Below are 18,436 nucleotides of genomic sequence, written 5' to 3'. Positions count from 1 at the left end.
GTACTTTTCTAAATACTGCTTGATAACAGATCCTTTAGTTCCGATGCTAAATTCTTAAAGAATGTTGAAATACAGAGTCATTCTGAAATAAACAAGGCTCTAACTATTATTTTCGCGCCAATACTAGTAAAGTATTTTTATTTTTTCAAGGTTAGTAACAGTATCTTTATATTTGTATTTAATCTATTGTGGCTACGCAAGTTACCAGAGTTATCTTTTATCTCAACTTTTGTGTAAGACCATGACGGACCATGACGGTACACGAAATGCCCAAAACACACACACACACAAACACTCACACCATTTCCTTCACAAATTTGTGTCTAAAGTATCGAAGTAAAAAGTTTAATAAATGTTAAAACTCTAGATTAGGTCCGAGCTACAAATTTTATGTAAATAAGATTGTACGTGGCATCACTTTCTGTTTAACATTGTAAAAACAAAAGTGATTAATAGAGGAATCACATCGGCATCTGCGGCAATGTAACACCATACTGCTTGGTTACTTTGGCTTGAGCCTTGGCTGCTTCGAGAAGCGAAAAAGTGTTAGCCATTTCAGTTTCCGACCGAACTAAAGCAATTGCACGCTCAAATAGACGCACGGCTTCTTCATTATTTCCCCTAAATGAATTTGAAATATCAAACTAATAAAGAAAACACAAACAAATTTAAATTATTATTTTTTTAAACAAGTAACAAAATTACTGAAAAAAAAAATCAGATTAATAAATTACAACTTACTTCTGTACTTCAAGTGTAGCCAAAGTTTCATACGCAAAGTCACATTTATCATCAATTTCGATCGCTTTTCTGATCAATTTATTGGCTTCATCTACGTCTTGCTTCAATTGTAGCATGAGCAAACTAATGACAAGCATTTAATTAGGACTAACAAAAATGATTTAAAAAAATAAGAAATCTTTGAGTTAACAAAACTATAAAGTAATGAAAAAAAGAAAAAAAAATACCCTTTGTAAATATATGTTGTGGGATTTTCAGGTGCAAGCGAGATAGCTTTTTCTAATTTATCTAACGCCTCATCTAATCTCTGCTGATCTTGCAACAACTAGAAAAGTCAAGTGTCGAAAAGTTACCTTATGGAATGGATTAGAACCCATACCAACGTTTATGATCAAACACTAACCTGTCCGTATAGACTCCACGCTTCTGCACTATAAGGAAATAACTTGGTGGTTTCTTCCAACATTTTGTTTGCTTCGTTCATTAAGCTCATAGACATAGTTTGCATGGCCAGCTTGCATAAACAATAGCATAATTGCAGTCGAGGCGCAACAAACTTTGGGTCTAATGAAATGGCAGTTTCAAACTCTTTTTTTGCTTCATCCAAGCGTTCAGTGAGAAAGTATAACTATGTTAAAAGTTTAAATTTTAATTGATGAAAAGATGTTAATTACAAGTATTACAAATAAAAAATATCTAAACACACATGAGATAAATCTATTTATTAAATACGAAAAATGAACAAAACAATATTGCAGACAAATAGTTAACCGAGATATTCACTCACTTGACCTCTGTGATGATGAATATTTGGATTTTTATTGCTGATTTTAAAAGCGAGATCAAAATCTGCATAACACTCTGAATCTTTAGCTTCTTGCATCTTTAAACTTCCTCGTTTAATTAAAGCATCTATTTTTAACTGAATTAAAATTAATAATCGGTTGAAATAGCAATAATTGAAGTAATTGCCAATAAAACAATAAAAACCCGGAAAAACGTTTAAACTCTAACTTACAAAAATAAAAATTTCTCTGATATATGGTAAGAATTCCAAATCAGTGAGAAAAGGTCAGAATTATAAAAAATATCACTAAAAGAATTCGGAACCTTTTGAGGCCTATTTTTAACTCTGAACGATATTTCATTTAAATGTTGTTCAGAAGTAGGGAATGGTTGGGAGAACTGGGATAGCCCATGCAACTGCTCATTTTTCAGTCAATCAAAATTTAAAAAAACATTTTCTGCAGCTCTCAGCATTTGATTGAACCCAGTCTTGGATTCTTGCAGTAAAAGTACAGTGGCAATAACTTGATTTTAACTTTTAAAATTTAATACTTACCAAAGTTTATTGGTCAATAGATATTACAGATGATGATTAATTTTATCAAGTAACTTTGAAAAATGATCTGAAAAACTTTTTCTGCCTTTGATTTAGTCTTTTCAAAACGGATTCAATAGAAAAAAATGTTTAGTGAAGAAAGTACTTCATTATTGAACTAACCAATCCAAGAATAGTTTACAGTAAAATCTGCAAAGGCAAGGTTTCATGACCCAAAAAAAACAAGGAAGATTCATCATCATGACATCAGATTTATACCAAAAATACAAGGAATCCAAAACTAAATGAATAAAATGACCTCAAACAAAAGAAATACAGTTTCAACATGGGGTCAAAAAACCAATAAACCAAAAAATTGACTCTGAATTCTCAATCCAATTGAATTTGGAAAAAAGGCCAAAAATTTCACTAGTCAATTTTTGAAATGATGGTTCTTGACCTTTAACCGTGATCTATTACAAATGATGCTGGTTTTTTAAGGCACCACACCTACTTTGCTCCAAACTAAAAACTGCAAGAAAAAAATACTATAGAAGCTTATTGGATCCAACCAATAAGCTTCTATAGTATTTTTTTCTTGCAGTAAAAAGTAAAAATTGCTCTCAAGGAAAAGTTGCTTTAATCAGAAGCTGAATATGTATCACTCTGTCTTGATGTGTGACCAGAATCTCATCATGGCTATTTGGGAACAACAATTCACTCAATTTATTTGAGAACCACAATTCACATTATTAGGACTGGAACCATGTCAAATTGTGTATCTCTTGTTTTTAACTTGATGAAAATCATGCTGGACAAAACATTTTCAAGAAAATTAAAACAACAGCAAGAGAGTTTTAAAGTGAAACAAGATGAAGAGTGAGGAAGGAAATATTGTTGAAAATTGCAGTTTGTTTACAAGACAATGCAGCAAATATCAAAGCAGTGTTTAATGAACCATACTGTATTTTTAAGTCAGCTTGATGGCTCAACCGCTCCCTTCAACTTGTGATTAAATAAAAACAACAACATTTTTTTGAGATCCCATTACCTATAAACTGATAGTAAAGTGTTGGAAAATTTGTTCTTATGCATCCCATTCTACTTTTTTTTAATTGAAATTTACAGATCGCAAGAAATTCAAATGAATAGAAAAGATAAGCTTGAATTGAATTGAACAGCTGAGTAGAAAAAGGATAATATTCCAAATATATGAAATTGGAATACTATCCTTTTTACACTCAGCCTTTCAATTCTACCTACTACATACTTTAGCAAATTTTACATCCAAATGAAGTAATTGCTGCCAAATTTCGTTCTGTAGAAATTGATTTATCTGTACAAGATTGGAGTTATTGTAAAAATGCAGTGAATATCTTCTGTATTTTTGAAGAGACAATAAAAATATTGTCAGGTAATGATTCTTGCATCAGCTCTTGCATGGCAGTTGCCACAACAATAACTAAATCTTTAGAAACAACCTCTCTTAGTTTTCAGGAATGTAAAAATGGTAGGGTGATTCCATGTGAAAACATCCAATTTTTTTTTGAAAATCCAACCCTAAGTCATAGATTTTGCTGATTAACCACTTAAAGATTTTAGTAAATTATGAACATACTGAAAATTTTATCATCTAATTTCAATTGGTTCTTAAGACACAGCTATTTTAAGTTTGCCTCCAACCAACAAAAATCCGCCATTTTTAAAAATGACTTTGGTCCTAGTTTTTGTTATATAAGTGTTGGAAAGCTGAAAATTTGTACCTTTACATATTTTGGGCCAACGAATCCAATGAAACAACTTAAAATATTAAAAAACGAACATAACACCTAAAATTTAAATGTTTACCACAATTTTACTGGGGCGAGTCCAACCACAAAAATACCGATGTAGCTTGATTTTTTTTTTTTTAAGAATTTGTCCTGAATAGTTAAGTTATAGTTATTACAAAGAATTGGAGAGTGGTCTTTTCTAAAACAGAAATAAAAATATGGTCAAACCTACTTAAATTTAGTGCTTAAAAACAGGTATTTTAATAAGTTAAATGAGAAAAAAAAAGTTGTAATTTGACAGTTTTGTAACTGAAACAGTTTTGGTTATATCAAAATGTTCTTTTAGATGTTGCTGACTAGCTGTTTCAGTTTTTTTAGTAGTTTTATTATTTAGAAATGTTTATAACGTTGTAAAACTAAAGTTAGAATGTTCAAATCCTGAACAACCTTGACCAACACATTAAATAAATTACAAATCTTTCTTGCATCTTTTTTAGGGATAATAAATAATAGTATATTGATAAAATGGAATCTTGTGGATTTGGAAACATTTTAAATGTTGAATGACACAAAATATGTTTTGTTCAAAAACAAGGATTAAAAAATTTTTGTAATCTAGAAAAGGATTTTCAAGATACTTATATTTGGAGGTCTGGCTTGCTTGAGACTACATCATACGAAGAGATAAAGACTATTTGTTATCATCATGAGCAGGTTTTAGGACCAATATTTCTACTAAAAAATGATAAGTGTTGTGATGTTTTAAAAAGACACAAAAAGAAGGTTATATATAAATATATATATATATATATATATATATATATATATATATATATATATATATATATATATATATATATATATATATATATATACAAATTTAGAAGCAAAGTATGTTTGTTAAAAATTAATGATTTTTTTTTTTTAGGTCAAACAACCATATCTTAACTTTTCCCATTCATCCTACAGATAAAAAAAACAACAACAAATGATCTTGATCATTTGACAGTTTTAATGAAAGAAAAACTTAAAGTTGAACCATTTAAAAAAAAAATCCAAATATTAACACTTACACCTGAATCTTGGTCTTGAAAATACGCTTCAGAATATTTTAAAGTTTCTGAACATCTTATACGACGTGCTAGGAAACTTAAAAGTGAAAATGGAATTCTTGCTATACCTGATAAGAAAATAGGCCAAATAATACCTGACTTTCTTACAGCTTTGGTTCAAGATTTTTTTCATTAAGATGAACATTCTAGAATTATGCCTAGCAAAAAAGATTGTGTTAAGGTTAAAAGTGGTCCTCCACAACAAAAAAGATTGTTGAGCAACCTTCGTGAGCTTTATATAATTTTAAAAGTAAATACCTGAATTTTAAAATAGGATTTTCAAAGTTTTGTAGTTTGCACCCAAAATGGTGTATTAGTGTGGGACCAAATGGTACACACTGTGTATGTGTTTGTATTTACCATCAAAACTCAATATTGCTCGTAAATGTTGTCCAATGGAATGTTACATACAAAGATTTAATGTCATGCAAGCAATAATGAATGCATGGTTCATAGATGTGCCAGATGTCCAGGTTATGATAACTTAAAGACATTTTTAGATGAAGAATTAATTGAGATTGATGAAGAAGAAGAAATTCAATTTAATCAATGGCAAAGTATTGATAGATCACAATTAATTACTCAGACAGTTAACTTATTTGAATATAAAGAACTAGTTGTTTCTCACATTAATCAACTAACTTCACATTCATATACTGCTAAATGCCAAACTTGCTATTTGAAAGAGCTAAAAAATAATTTAGGTTACAATGAATGTATTATACAGGCAGATTTTGCAGAGAACTATCAATTTGTTATACAGGAAGAAATACAAAGTTATCATTGGAATAAACAACAATGTACACTACATCTTGTTGTTATATATTTAAAGGAAATTTCTAAAACAAATATTCAGCATAAGTCATTCTGTTTTTAAGTGATGACAATGATCATGATACATGCTTTGTGTATGAATTTCAAAAGAAAATTATAGAGTACATTAAAAGAATATTTAGTTCAAAATTTGAAATTAGTTTTTAAAAGAACAAGTGAACATCAATGTGTTGACAGATTTATACTGTCAAAAGCAGTAATGTCTGATGTTGTAATTGTACTAAATCTAAATGATTTTGTTGTATCCAAGTACGATTCCTTTTGGTGGATAGGCATGGATACAGAGATAGATATTACTACAAATGATATTCAAATTAAGTTTATGCACCCTCACGGTCCTTCTCAAAACTTCATTTGGCCACATAGAGATGATATCTGTTGGGTACCATCGTCGAGTTTAATTGCAGTAATCAAAGTCCCAACAACAAAATCAGGGCGAACATATAACATTGATGTAAATGATTATAACACTATAACTAATAAATTTTAATTTTTTTGAGTTTTTAACTTTTAAATTTTGTATATTACTTTTGTTTCTTGAACTTCTTTCCAACTACTCTATTTAATTTGGAGCCTTTTTTTTAAATTTATTTGTCTTAGTTTGATAAATATGAAACTAATGTTTTATAAGTAATATGTTTAAGTATATTTGAAGATGTTTTTATTTCTGTTTTAAGGCCACAATCTGATTCTTTGTAATAACTCCAACTAAACTATTTAATACAACCTCTGAAAAAAAAAAACTAAATTTGCAATATACATCTGCATTTATATAATCTCTTCCCTTTGAAACTATAATTTTTTAGGATCAGATTCTGTAAAATTACAAAGAAAACAGAAACAGCAACAAACAGCTAGTCAACAACAACTTAAAGGACAGTTTGATGTTGCCAAAACTGTTTCAGTTACAAAACTGTCAAATTACACCCTTTTTTTTCTCATTTAATTTATTAAAATACCTGTTTTTAAGCACTAAATTTAAGTAGGTTTGACCATATTTTTATTTCTGTTTTAGAAAAGACCACTCTCCAATTCTTTGTAATAACTATAACTTAACTATTCAGGACAAATTCTTAAAAAAAAAAGAGAATAAATCGAGCTACATCAGCATTTTTGTGATTGAACTCGCCCCAGTAAAATTGTGGTAAACATTTAAATTTTAGATGTTATGTTTTTTTTAAATATTTTAAGTTGTTTCATTGGATTCGTTGGCCCAAAATATGTAAAGGTACAAATTTTCAGCTTTCCAACACTTATATAACAGAAACTAGGACCAAAACCATTTTTAAAAATGGCAGATTTTTGTTGTTTGGACAGCAAAATCTGAGACTTAGGGTTGCATGCCCTGGATGTTTTCACATGGAATCACCCGGTATGAAAAATGCAATAGAAAAACATTTTTCAATCAATAGAAAATACAGAATATTATTCAATTACCACTCTACTTAATCCAAGATACTATTACATATTTTTTGATCGAATTTCACTTTGAAAAATGCTAAAAAGATTATCATGCCCCAAATGAAAAGTTGGCTCCTGGTATTTAAATCCATTTTGTGACAATAGAAAAAATTCAATCTTTTTGCAAATGATACCAAAAATTATTTTGGAATTTCAACTGAATCAAAAATGCACTTATTTTCTGAAGTGATAAATGATTTTTTAGATTGTCTATTGGCTTCCCAAAGCCTCAAGCTTTAGAAAAACTATGAAAAACAAATGCTTCCAGTAAAATCAAGCTAGCATTAACCATACATTGGAATGCAAAAAAAGCTGCGTTTTGCGTTTGCGTTCCGAAATAAAAACTCACACGCAAACTCAAACGCATTTGAAGCAATTTATTGCGTTTACTTACGTAAACCTAAACGCAATTTACGCAAATAACTGCGTTTACGCACGCATTTAATACGCAACTTACTCATATAAAATGCGTTTAAAAACGTAACTCAAACGCAACTTACGCGTATAAATGCGTTTACAAACGGAACTCAAACGGAACGTACGCATATATATATAAATATATATATATATGTATTCCGTATCATAAAATTTACAGTAAGAAAGATCGTGTATATATAGCATATATATGTACGATATATACTAAAGTTACTTACTTTGACTCAGTCTTCTCCCCTTTCGTTCGTTGCACCTTACAGTTTAATTTTTTCATTTCATTTTTTTTTAACAATTGTTTTTATTCTCTTCTTTTGCTTTCTTATTTTTTCAAGTTTAGGATAAGGTCGGGCAAGATGTCCATAAAGTCAACATTATTAATTTACCTAGGTCTCACAAATGCGCAAGGGACTTGACTTTAAGAACATCTTGCTCCACTAAAATATACAGAAAATTAGTTGTATTATTTGTGTGATTGTAATAAAGAAATATTTGTTTTGTGGGTAATTTATTCCACAATATTCCAAGTATAAAAACTTTAAAACTCAATCAATAAAACTAGTTTATTTGCAATTAGCTGGTTTTGGATGAAGAAAAATGCCCTTTTATGTGGGGGGCAAAACGTCCTGTGATTATTTAGTGCTTAAAACTTTTAGGTAAGTTTATTTCTTTTGAAACAAAACATAAATAATTAAACTAAATATATACAGGGCGTTTTATATGTAAGAAAGATTGCTTAAAACGGGCAATTAACCACAAAAACACTATGTTATTGGTCAGCGCACGAGCACACTTTAAAAATTGCTTAAAACAAAGGAAAACTCATTTTCCGCTCACAAATTAAACACAATAATACTCAGTTGTATACGGTACTATTATTTTAACCAAAACTATTTTTAGAAAAAAGTATAGCTTAATACCTTTAACTAGCAAGCTCATTTCAATTATTATAAAAATCTGGCTATATTCACTCAATTTAAAAACATAATTCACTCATTTTAAAAGGAGCCATTATAATGAGAAATTAAATATCATTTTTAACAAATTTGATTAATAATTATTTTTTAAATTCGTTATAAAATGACCTAAATACATGTAAAACACGTAATAATTTGTTTTAAGGGATATGTCTAATGGCATTTCCTTATAGCTTAAGGAAGTTCCTATAGGCATTTCCTTATGGTATGCAGCTTATACATAAAAGTATAAAAAAAAATAGTTTAGGAAACAAAACCAAGTTTTACTAAATCGTTTCATAAATATCTAATTTAATATGACACATCAATCTCGCAAGAGTAAAATCTATCATGAGGATATCATAAAGTCTAGTTCAAAAAAGCGACATGAAGAAGATATATTGCAATCACAACAGTTGCAATTGCAACCTTATTTATCTCAAAGTTCGTCTGCATCTAAATCTGGAGAAGCAATTTCAAAAAGAACAAGATCTGTAAATCCTACAAAAACGACGAAATCTACTATACAGACAACAAGTGCTGCGTTGACATCATTATCGGGAGAGTCTTCAAATAATACTTCAGTTTCCAATATTTCTATTCCTCCTATTCAGCAAGACCCGAGATTAAGGTTTCAGGGTTATAGTCTTTTGGCAAAATTATCTGAAGACTCGTGTAATTTGATAAAGAAAATGCAAGATTTTGGTCAAAGAAACATTTTTCCCAAAGAGAAGTTTATTGTAAATTTAACTGAACAGGTAATTAAATTACTTTTTCTTAGATTTAAAATGTTATTAAGAACAATGTAGCGTATGATTTTTATATATTTTAGGAGTATACTTCTTATCTTCATTTCACTACATCTGATACTCAAATAAATAAATCACAAAATGATGTTGAGTTTTTCTGCATATTGTGTAATCAAAAGTTTACTGCTCGTATTGGTCGAACATCCAACATTAAGAAGCATTTACAAAGAAAACATCATGACATTTTGGGTAAGTGGTTTGACTCATACGATACACTAAACAAATCAAATAAAAAGCGAAACGTACTAGATGCCGATACTTTGAACGCTATCAAGTTCTTTATTACATCAAACTGCTCGATTAATGCATTTAATAATCCCTTTTTGAGGAAAATAGTCAAAGTTCCACTTCCTTGTGCAAAAAGTTTTAGAGAAAACCTGATACCAGAAACGATGGCAAAATTATCAAACATAATTAACGAAAAATTAGACGATGCCCTGGTTGTCACTTTATTTAGTGATATATGGACATCTCCTGAAATGTTGGACTTTATTGCAGTTGGTGCAACATTAACGAACAGTGATTTAAAAAAAGAAATCATCATTATTGGTATGGAACAGATGACAGGACGTCACAATGCAGAAAATATTAAATTAGGGATTGAAAAGATTATAAATACCTTTACCTTCAATAAACCAAAAATAAATGGTAATTTTTTTAAAATTTTATAGCTTTAATTACTGTAAATACAATGAATTTATTGATTACTTAAGTTATATTTATTTGATAGCTATTACATGTGATGAAGGGAGCTCATTTGTCAGACTATTTAAGCAATTATTTGAAAAGTCTCAAGAAGATAGAGTTGAAGAGACGAAAGGAGGCGATAGTGCATTTGAAAATGATCCATTGCTGAACCAAGAGGTTGCCCTTTATATTGAAGAAGCAGATAATGAGCAGCTAAAAATATGTGAAGATGAAGTCTTAAATATTGAAATTCAAACCTCTGATGAACTTCTTGAAGTGCTATTAACTGAATCAAGGAAGCTTACTTTTACAAATGTTATTCAGTTAGCCAAAACAGCTGAGGATGTAAACATCACTTATGACTTTAACGAAGATAACGAATACGATCTTCATAGTGCTGAGCTAATTAAAGATCTTGAAATTGAATTGGGAACATCGAAACTACCGCGGTTTTCTTGTGCAGCTCATAAAACAAACATCGCTGTACGAATCGCTATTAAGAAACAAAAATATATGTGTCGTTTACTTGCGACGCTTTCAAAGTACGCAAGAAGCATCAATCAATCTATAAATAGCGTTCAATACCACATAAAAAATGAAGCTAAATTACAAACAAGCTGTGATGGAATTCGTTGGTCAGCTGCTTTCCTAATGTTACAGAGTTTTCAAAAGGCTTACAAAAGAAATGCATTTGATCCGGAAAATCAATGCCCAATCGAATTAGATAAGATTGAACTATACCTACAAATCCTTCTTCCCGCATACCAGTTCAACTTAATTGTACAAAAAAATCTTTCATCGATTGCTGATGTTTTGCCTGCATTGACTATTATGATTTCAAAATGGAGTAGAATGGAGTTACAAGGAAATGGAAAAGAATTTGCTAACTTGTTAATTTCTTCTTTTAAATTAAAGTTTGAGTACGAACTTAACTCAGGAATTTATCAAGTAGCATCACTGTTGAATATCTCAAAGGTTAAATTGTGGTTCTTTAGACCTGATTGTCAATTTATTGTTAAAGGTATTTAGTTATAAGGTTTTATTAATTAATTAAGACAAAGAAAAAGTTTTAAAATTTAGTTTAAAAAATAGTTCTTCAAAACCTAATTTATAAGTTTAACTACTTTTATATATTAATTTATTATATTAAAGTTTGTATCGCAACCTAAAATTATTTAGGAGCAGTAGAAAAGCTACACGAAGTTCTGAAATTCTTTACACCACGTAATATTTATCAAAGTGCTTTAGAATCGCAACCAGGATGTGAGCTTACACAAGCGAAAGAACGATTGAGTTCAAATGATCAGCAAACTGATTCGCTCAGCGGATTTATGCTAGATGATAACTATTACCCAGAAGCTCAGCAGCCTAATTTACAACTCTATTTACTTGAAATCGAAAAAGAAAAACTTTACTTTTTTAAGCAAATTGAAGAGAAAGGACTTGCTGTATCTGTGTATCCTTCTTATGATTTTTGGTTCAAAAATTCTAAAATGCCAATTTTACAAAATCTATTTGTCACCTTACTAAATATTCCATCATCAGCAGCTTTTATAGAGAGATATTTTAGTACTTCTGGTTTTGTATGTGAAAAGAGACGAGGCAACATGACTGCTGATCTGATTATCAGTCGCTCATTGTTAAAAGTAAACTTAAAACTTCTTGAAAGTTTAAATGATTTTTCGGACGACGATGACTCAGATAGTGAAATGTAAACTTATCATATAAAGATAATATATTTTTTGAACTTGAAAAGCACAAAAATAAAATGAATATATAATGCAATAGTTTCAATAGTAACACAACGGTTTAAATAAAAAGTTATATAATATCTGAATTAAAAAGTAAAAAGTAATTACTTAACGATTCGCGTTTTCTTAAAAAGACACATTTTTTATAATAGATTAGGTAAGTCGCATTTGTGTCAAGTTTGCAAACCTATTTATTCGCGTAAGTTGCGTTTGAGTTCCGTTTGTAAACGCATTTATACGTGTAAGTTGCGTTTGAGTTACGTTTTTAAACGCATTTTATATGAGTAAGTTGTGTATTAAATGCGTGCGTAAACACAGTTATTTGCGTAAATTGCGTTTACGTTTACGTAAGTAAATGCAATAAATTGCTTCAAATGCGTTTGAGTTTGCGTGTGAGTTTTTATTTCGGAACGCAAACGCAAAACGCAGTTTTTTTTGCGTTCCAATGTATGGCATTAACTAAGGGTGCCAAAAATACCTTATACTACCCTTAACATCCACAGATGTTGAGAGATTGTTTTCTGCTGAAGATATATTGTCAAATGAAACAGACTCCAAAAACTTAGGTAAAACTTCTTTTTTGTCAAAAAAACCTTTCAGTTATTAAATTCTGGTATTAATTTTGGTTATGTGACACCCTGTAAATGTGAAGAACTTGTGACAATGTGTAATGATTTCTGCAACTGGTGTGGATTGGCCACCAACTTTCATCTTTCTAAAGAAGATTTACAAAGATGTTTTCCTCTCTGAAATCCCCAGAAGGGTCAAGGGGTTTAGCTATGGACTCAAGGATTCTGCATCATCTAGATTCTGGATGATCCAGAATCCTTGAAAAACTATAATCATTTATCAATCATTTAGATGAGGGCAGTGATTAGAAAAGTTGGATTGTTTCAATGACAATTATTTCCTGCTATCTTCTCTGACTAATTATCCTGATACAAATGCTGAACTAAATCCTCAGTTTTGTCATAGCAGCGAAACAAGTGATGAGCAGCCTAGCCCTAACAGAAAAGTATCCTATCTTTATTATACCCAAGATTTATATAGTTATCTAGTAGTGTTGTTAGCCTAACAAAGATATTTTGATTTGAATTGAGTAAGGCCCTAATAAGAAAAGAATCAACCAGAGGATGCAAAAGAGGAAGAACCATGATAGCTACACAGAACTACAGCAAAATAGAAAAACAAAAATTAGAAATCTGAAAAGAGCATAAAACTAAAGTATTGTGAGGTTAAAGACATGGATGTTGCAAAAGAAAAACTGTTTGAATAATTTGTATTGAATAAAATGTTCTAAATTAGACAATCTTTAGTTCCTCGTGTTCCTAAATGAATTGAATGTGTTTCTTTCTGTTAAAGAAATGAATAAAACAAAAGTTAAAGGGGTGACCTACTTTACTCCATGACATCCTATATCTCCCCATCTGATGTCTTATATCTCCCTGAGGTGTCCCACTTTTATGCACTACCACACATTTCATTAAACCAAAAGAAAAACAAGCACACATCATACTTTTAAGTAAATATAAGTTAATTCATTTAAAGTAACCATTGAATATTTACACAATTTAAATGACTTTTGTCATGTGTATGGAATTCAATGGTGTCAAAATTGGATGAAACTCAAGTGAATATCTAGTTCTATAGATCCTCAACTACTACATTTTGTAATCCTTACCTTTCAGGCCAAAAAAGCCTGATATTAACAAAAATAATTTTAAATCATTACATAATGGGATGACAAATTACAAGTTAATAATCAATAATTTTATTTTTATTGTTTAATATAAACAATAATCTAAAGTAATTGTATGATAGACAACGTTTCAAACAAGAAATAACATTGAAGAATACATCTTGATTTTTGATGTTCCTTTCATTAATTATGCAGCTGATTTTATCTAAATCTATAGTTATATGTTAGGCCTCAGTTTATCAAAACTCATCTATACTTGGAAAGGTGTGGAAAAGTAATTGCTGATTTCCTTAAATCCTCAAGAAAATTTACTAAAATTGATCAAAGTACTTTAAGCCTTTGATCTGTAGTTTCTTAATGCTTTTGATTAATATACTACTTTCTTTATATTTTCAATGATCCATAGAAGCAAAGGAAATAATCGTAAAGAAAGGAATAATTTGAAAAAAAGTATCAATGATGAAATTTTTGAAACTGTAAAAAACCCCCATTCAACAATTAATCAAAAACAGTTCTAATAGGTAATGCCAAATGTTTTTCCTGGTATAAATTGGTACAATTTTTAAAATAATTCTGCTATTACTACGATCCCTTTTTATACTTTTTTATATACAATTCTTCTTTAACAAAAACATTTTAATAATTTGATCATTTCTATTTACTTGAGAAACCTTGTCACACTGTTTCATCTAACAACTACTTTTAGGTTGACTATAAAAACTCATAGAATAAGAAGAAAGTTTTAGAAGAAAGTTTATTAGAAAATTTTGATGCTTAAGTTTTAATTGTGTTGACTTTTAAAAACCAACAAAAGGTTTAACAGGGGGTTTAAAATCTTTTTATGTTTTTTACTTTCTGACAAGTTATGTTTATAGAATTACTATTAATAAAAGAAATATCTTTTAAAAAGAGAAATAAATCTTACCTCATTATTGACGTCATTTTCCTCCAACCCTATCACCGTATTTAAATCAAACATAGCATTTGGAATGTTAGACATTAAAGTATACATTGTTCCCCGAAGAAGATATGCATAATTTTTGTATTTGCCATCTGCAAAAACAAAAGATGCATTTATTTTTATAGCTGATGTTTGTGAGTGCTTTTTTTATTATCAATTTTACAAGTTTTTACCTCTTTCAATTTCTTCTGTACACTGATCAACTATTTTTAGATATTCTTTCTTTTTCATTGTTTCAATAATTTTATGATAAGAAGTGACATCTCGTACCTCATCAGGAATCTCAACATAAAAAATATCTAAATAGAAGTTTTTTTTTAGAACTTTATAGATTAAAATATTTTACAGTTAACTTGATTTTTGCTATATATACCAAATATAATAAAATTTTAAATAAAAGAGAACTTAAGTAAACTTAAAATACTTTAAAGCTAAAACTTCACAAAGGATTACTTACCATAATTAAACGAGTCAAGATAGGATTTCACAAAGAATGATGATGGTAAAACACGTGGCCGACTCTGAATCATAAAAAATTGCCTTATCACCATTTGAAAAACTTATGTAAAATAAGGTAGAATAATAAAGGTACCATTATAGCAACATTTTTGAAAAGTTACCTCAAAGTGTTTTCCAGCCAATTCCTTTCCAATAGATTTGAGTATCCTGTCAGCAAGAAGCATACATTGCTGATTTTGGAAACCATCAAGTAAGCATACAGCTGTTACATCTATATAAAAAAGGGAACTATACAGTCCTTTACATCTATCATACTTTCAAATAAACACATAAATAAAATGTTGTTCAATATTGGTTTTAAATACTTTGTGCTTTGATTTCTGAATCAAATGCTTTAGGTTAGCAAATCAATCATTTATCATTGCATTTCTTTTCTCAAACAACTCTCACCTTCCAAACAACTTCTTTTTTCATCAAGAGCTTCATATGCTCTTGCTCTCCTTGCAAGAGCTTTTGTATACTTTGGGTTTAATTGAATAGCTATAAAAGTAATATCTTTTTTAAAAAATATAACAAGCTATGTCTGGAAAACAGTTATTTACCAGCAGGAAAAAAAAAACCAATAAATATTTGCAACTGTAATTTAATCAATTTCAGAGCCTGAATTAATACTTGATTAAATACCAAACTCCTGCCAAATATTAGGATTAAATTTTTTTAATGTTTTAAAGTTGGACATGATTACCAATAATAGATAATATTTTATGATATTAAGACAATATTTTCAGTTTTAAAGCTCTTTTAATATTTGATAGAATTGGAAATGATCTTGAGCCCTGAAATTTGTGCATAACAATGACTGTGTATAAACAGCTTGATATTTCAAATCAAATAATATTTATCAAGATCAAATGTAAAAATTTTAACTGACCTTGAGAGCAATCGGCAACAACATCACTCCAATGTTTCTAAAAATTTAACTTTCAATAAGAAAGCAAATCTGGATCAACAATAGGTATGTATATTAGGCCCATGTTTGAAAAAAGCAGTATAACTGCCCACTATGTATGTATGTATGTATGTATGTATGTATGTATGTATGTATGTATGTATGTATGTATGTATGTATGTATGTATGTATGTATGTATGTATGTATGTATGTATGTATGTATGTATGTATGTATGTATGTATGTATTTATGTATGTATGTATGTATGTATGTATGTATGTATGCACGCGTGTGTCTGTGTATATATATACATATATATATATATATATATATATATATATATATATATATATATATATATATATATATATATATATATCCAGGATGTGTGTAAAATATATATGTTAAATATAAAAGTTAAAGCATATTCAATAATAATGTACTAGTTGTTCATGTGCAGCAGCTCTGTTTTGGTAAAAAGTAGAAATATCAACTAAATTGTCTTCAGGACAGTGCTGCAGTGCTTTTGTATAGCATTCAATTGCTTGTTCATAGCGACCAGCTTTGAAATACTTGTTTCCTTTTGATTTTTCTGAAGAAGCAATCTCTAGAGAAGACTATAAAATAGCAAAAATTGAAATCAGACATATTCAAAGTTTAAATACAATTTATATAACATATGTGTGATAGTAATGGTGGTGATGGTTGTGTATGTGTGTATGTGTGTGTGGTGTGTGGGGGGGGGGGGAGGGGAGAGGGGTTAGTTTGCTTGGGAATGTAACAGAAAAGAAAGCATACCTCTTTTTCAGAAGTGAAAACGTGTTCAGAGGAAACAGAGTCTTCTTTATCATCAAGTTGGCTTGGTGATTTTGTTGATGATGCTTTACAATAATAATAATATAATCCTCCAGCTATACACAAGGAGGCAATAGGAATTCCAACATATATTGCAATTTCTTTTGGTGTTAAAGATGACTTTTCTTGGGTAATGTTAGAAGCCATTTATCATGTAATATAAGATATGGTCTAAAGATTTGACTAAAGTGAATTATAACCAATAATTAAGCAAAGTATATCCTGAATTTTGAAAATTAATAAAATTGGCATTGAGATAGAAAGGCTTGATATTTAAAATTGATGCTTTTGAAATTACTTAATGTAAATAATGAAAAATTTTTTGGGCTATTTTAAAACTACCTCTTATAGGAAAAGCTATTTCTTTTCCAAAGAGAAATGGGAGTATACCTGTATTTAAGGTTTATGACCAATACCTCTTTTAAAGCTTAGGTATGACTGGTTCTCAAAAAATACCTATCAGTACACGTGTGACCCTAAGCTTTTAGGAACTCCATCAACGGCATCACAAATCTGGTGTATCATTAGGTCCGGAATAAATGGACATTTGTTTATTGCGAAATAATGTCCAAAAATGCCAATGAGTAAAAAATAGAGTAAAATGAGTTTCAAATAAAATGAGTTTCAAATAGGACTTTTTCAAGTAAAATGAAACAATAAAAAATTTTCAACTTAAAGAAAAGTCAATGCCAATTCAAAAAAGGTCTCAATAGAATTTAAAATGGACAAGAAAAGTGAATGTTAATAGTAGCATTTTCATTATGCATTGTTAATATTCATTTTTATGTTAATATTAGTTTTAAGGAAATCTCTACACCACTTAAATATTTAAAGAAACGACGAAATTGAACGAAAAGGATGGGAGAACATTTCTGGGTTAACTGGGTTAAAAAATTAAAAATCAGATACTATTATAGAAACCCGCGTAAATCAGTTCTTTTGGCTTCCATTGTAAAATTTTTAACTAAAATATTTTTTTTTATTAACAATTTTATTCAAATCTTAGAAGTTCATTGAACATTAATCAACAAAAACAAATTTCGGAAGTTTTTTATTTACATCACAAAAACTAAAAATTAATCCGCGAATCGCTGTCACACCTTGTAAATATCAAATCGCGTCATCCCCATTCATCCTTTACATAAGATGGTAAAATATAATGTTACTAAGGTATAGTTTACATAAAATTATTTGGGTTGATATATGAAAAAAAATCTTACAATCTTCACGAATCTGTACATATTAATTTTAGAGAATTTTACAAATATAAAGAGCCTAATTTATTCTATCGAAAAAAATAAAATTAAAAAAGTAATTAAAAAAAACAACTTTAAATCAAAGATTTTTTACAGCGAATTTTAAAATATCAATTAGAAATAAAAGTATTTTCTTATTATAATTATTAATATTCTTATAATATTTTCAACTCTGGCTAAATTATTTCAATTCTTTTTTTAAACCTTTTACGGAATGATAAAGACTTGATTTACTGCATTGAAAGCTGGAGATATTAAAAACATAGAATTAAAATGTTATTTGTAAAATAAGTGTTCTACCACTAAACCGAAGAGCGTGCTCAAAAAATGACTCACTCCTTCGGCGGTGAAGTTTGAAATGAAATAAACAAGGGTTTGCC

General features: G+C 29.2%; 2 protein-coding genes and 1 pseudogene across 2 annotated transcripts; 2 read left to right on the top strand and 1 right to left on the bottom strand.

Annotated features, from left to right (window-relative positions):
* Positions 1–344: 344 nt before the first annotated feature.
* Positions 345–17,337, bottom strand: LOC145191383 (mitochondrial import receptor subunit TOM70-like). Its single transcript, XM_090066081.1, has 14 exons — positions 17,191–17,337; positions 16,744–16,983; positions 16,389–16,562; positions 15,927–15,963; positions 15,446–15,535; positions 15,157–15,266; positions 14,994–15,057; positions 14,710–14,835; positions 14,501–14,628; positions 1,529–1,663; positions 1,145–1,369; positions 969–1,066; positions 742–864; positions 345–621 (listed from the first exon to the last, which is right to left on the bottom strand). Exons 2-14 carry the CDS (start codon positions 16,945–16,947, stop codon positions 462–464), a joined length of 1,674 nt encoding a protein of 557 aa, XP_089922207.1. The 5' UTR covers positions 16,948–16,983; positions 17,191–17,337; the 3' UTR covers positions 345–461.
* LOC149881823 (uncharacterized) lies at positions 4,801–5,823 on the top strand (annotated as a pseudogene).
* LOC149881822 (uncharacterized) lies at positions 7,948–11,985 on the top strand. Its single transcript, XM_090066101.1, has 3 exons — positions 7,948–10,086; positions 10,169–11,100; positions 11,305–11,985. The coding sequence occupies exons 1-3, from the start codon at positions 9,831–9,833 to the stop codon at positions 11,311–11,313; spliced, it is 1,197 nt and encodes a 398-aa protein (XP_089922227.1). The 5' UTR covers positions 7,948–9,830; the 3' UTR covers positions 11,314–11,985.
* Positions 17,338–18,436: the final 1,099 nt, after the last annotated feature.

The sequence above is a fragment of the Hydra viridissima genome, unplaced genomic scaffold (assembly GCF_058129835.1).
Source record: "Hydra viridissima isolate aposymbiotic clone 2 unplaced genomic scaffold, HvirCarnegie_v1 scaffold_11, whole genome shotgun sequence".
NCBI lineage: Eukaryota > Metazoa > Cnidaria > Hydrozoa > Anthoathecata > Hydridae > Hydra > Hydra viridissima.
Note: the sequence above shows the minus strand (reverse complement) of the source record. Positions and strands in the feature narration are given on the sequence as shown.

Coding starts and splice junctions, on each gene's coding strand:
- LOC145191383 (XM_090066081.1), bottom strand. CDS start 16,947: ATGGCTTCTAACATTACCCAAGAAAAGTCATCTTTAACACCAAAAGAA. Junction 15,058..15,156: donor TGGCTGGAAAACACTTTGAG/GTAACTTTTCAA, acceptor TTTATGATTCAG/AGTCGGCCACGTGTTTTACC. Junction 1,067..1,144: donor CGTGGAGTCTATACGGACAG/GTTAGTGTTTGA, acceptor TGACTTTTCTAG/TTGTTGCAAGATCAGCAGAG.
- LOC149881822 (XM_090066101.1), top strand. CDS start 9,831: ATGGCAAAATTATCAAACATAATTAACGAAAAATTAGACGATGCCCTG. Junction 10,087..10,168: donor CAATAAACCAAAAATAAATG/GTAATTTTTTTA, acceptor TTTATTTGATAG/CTATTACATGTGATGAAGGG.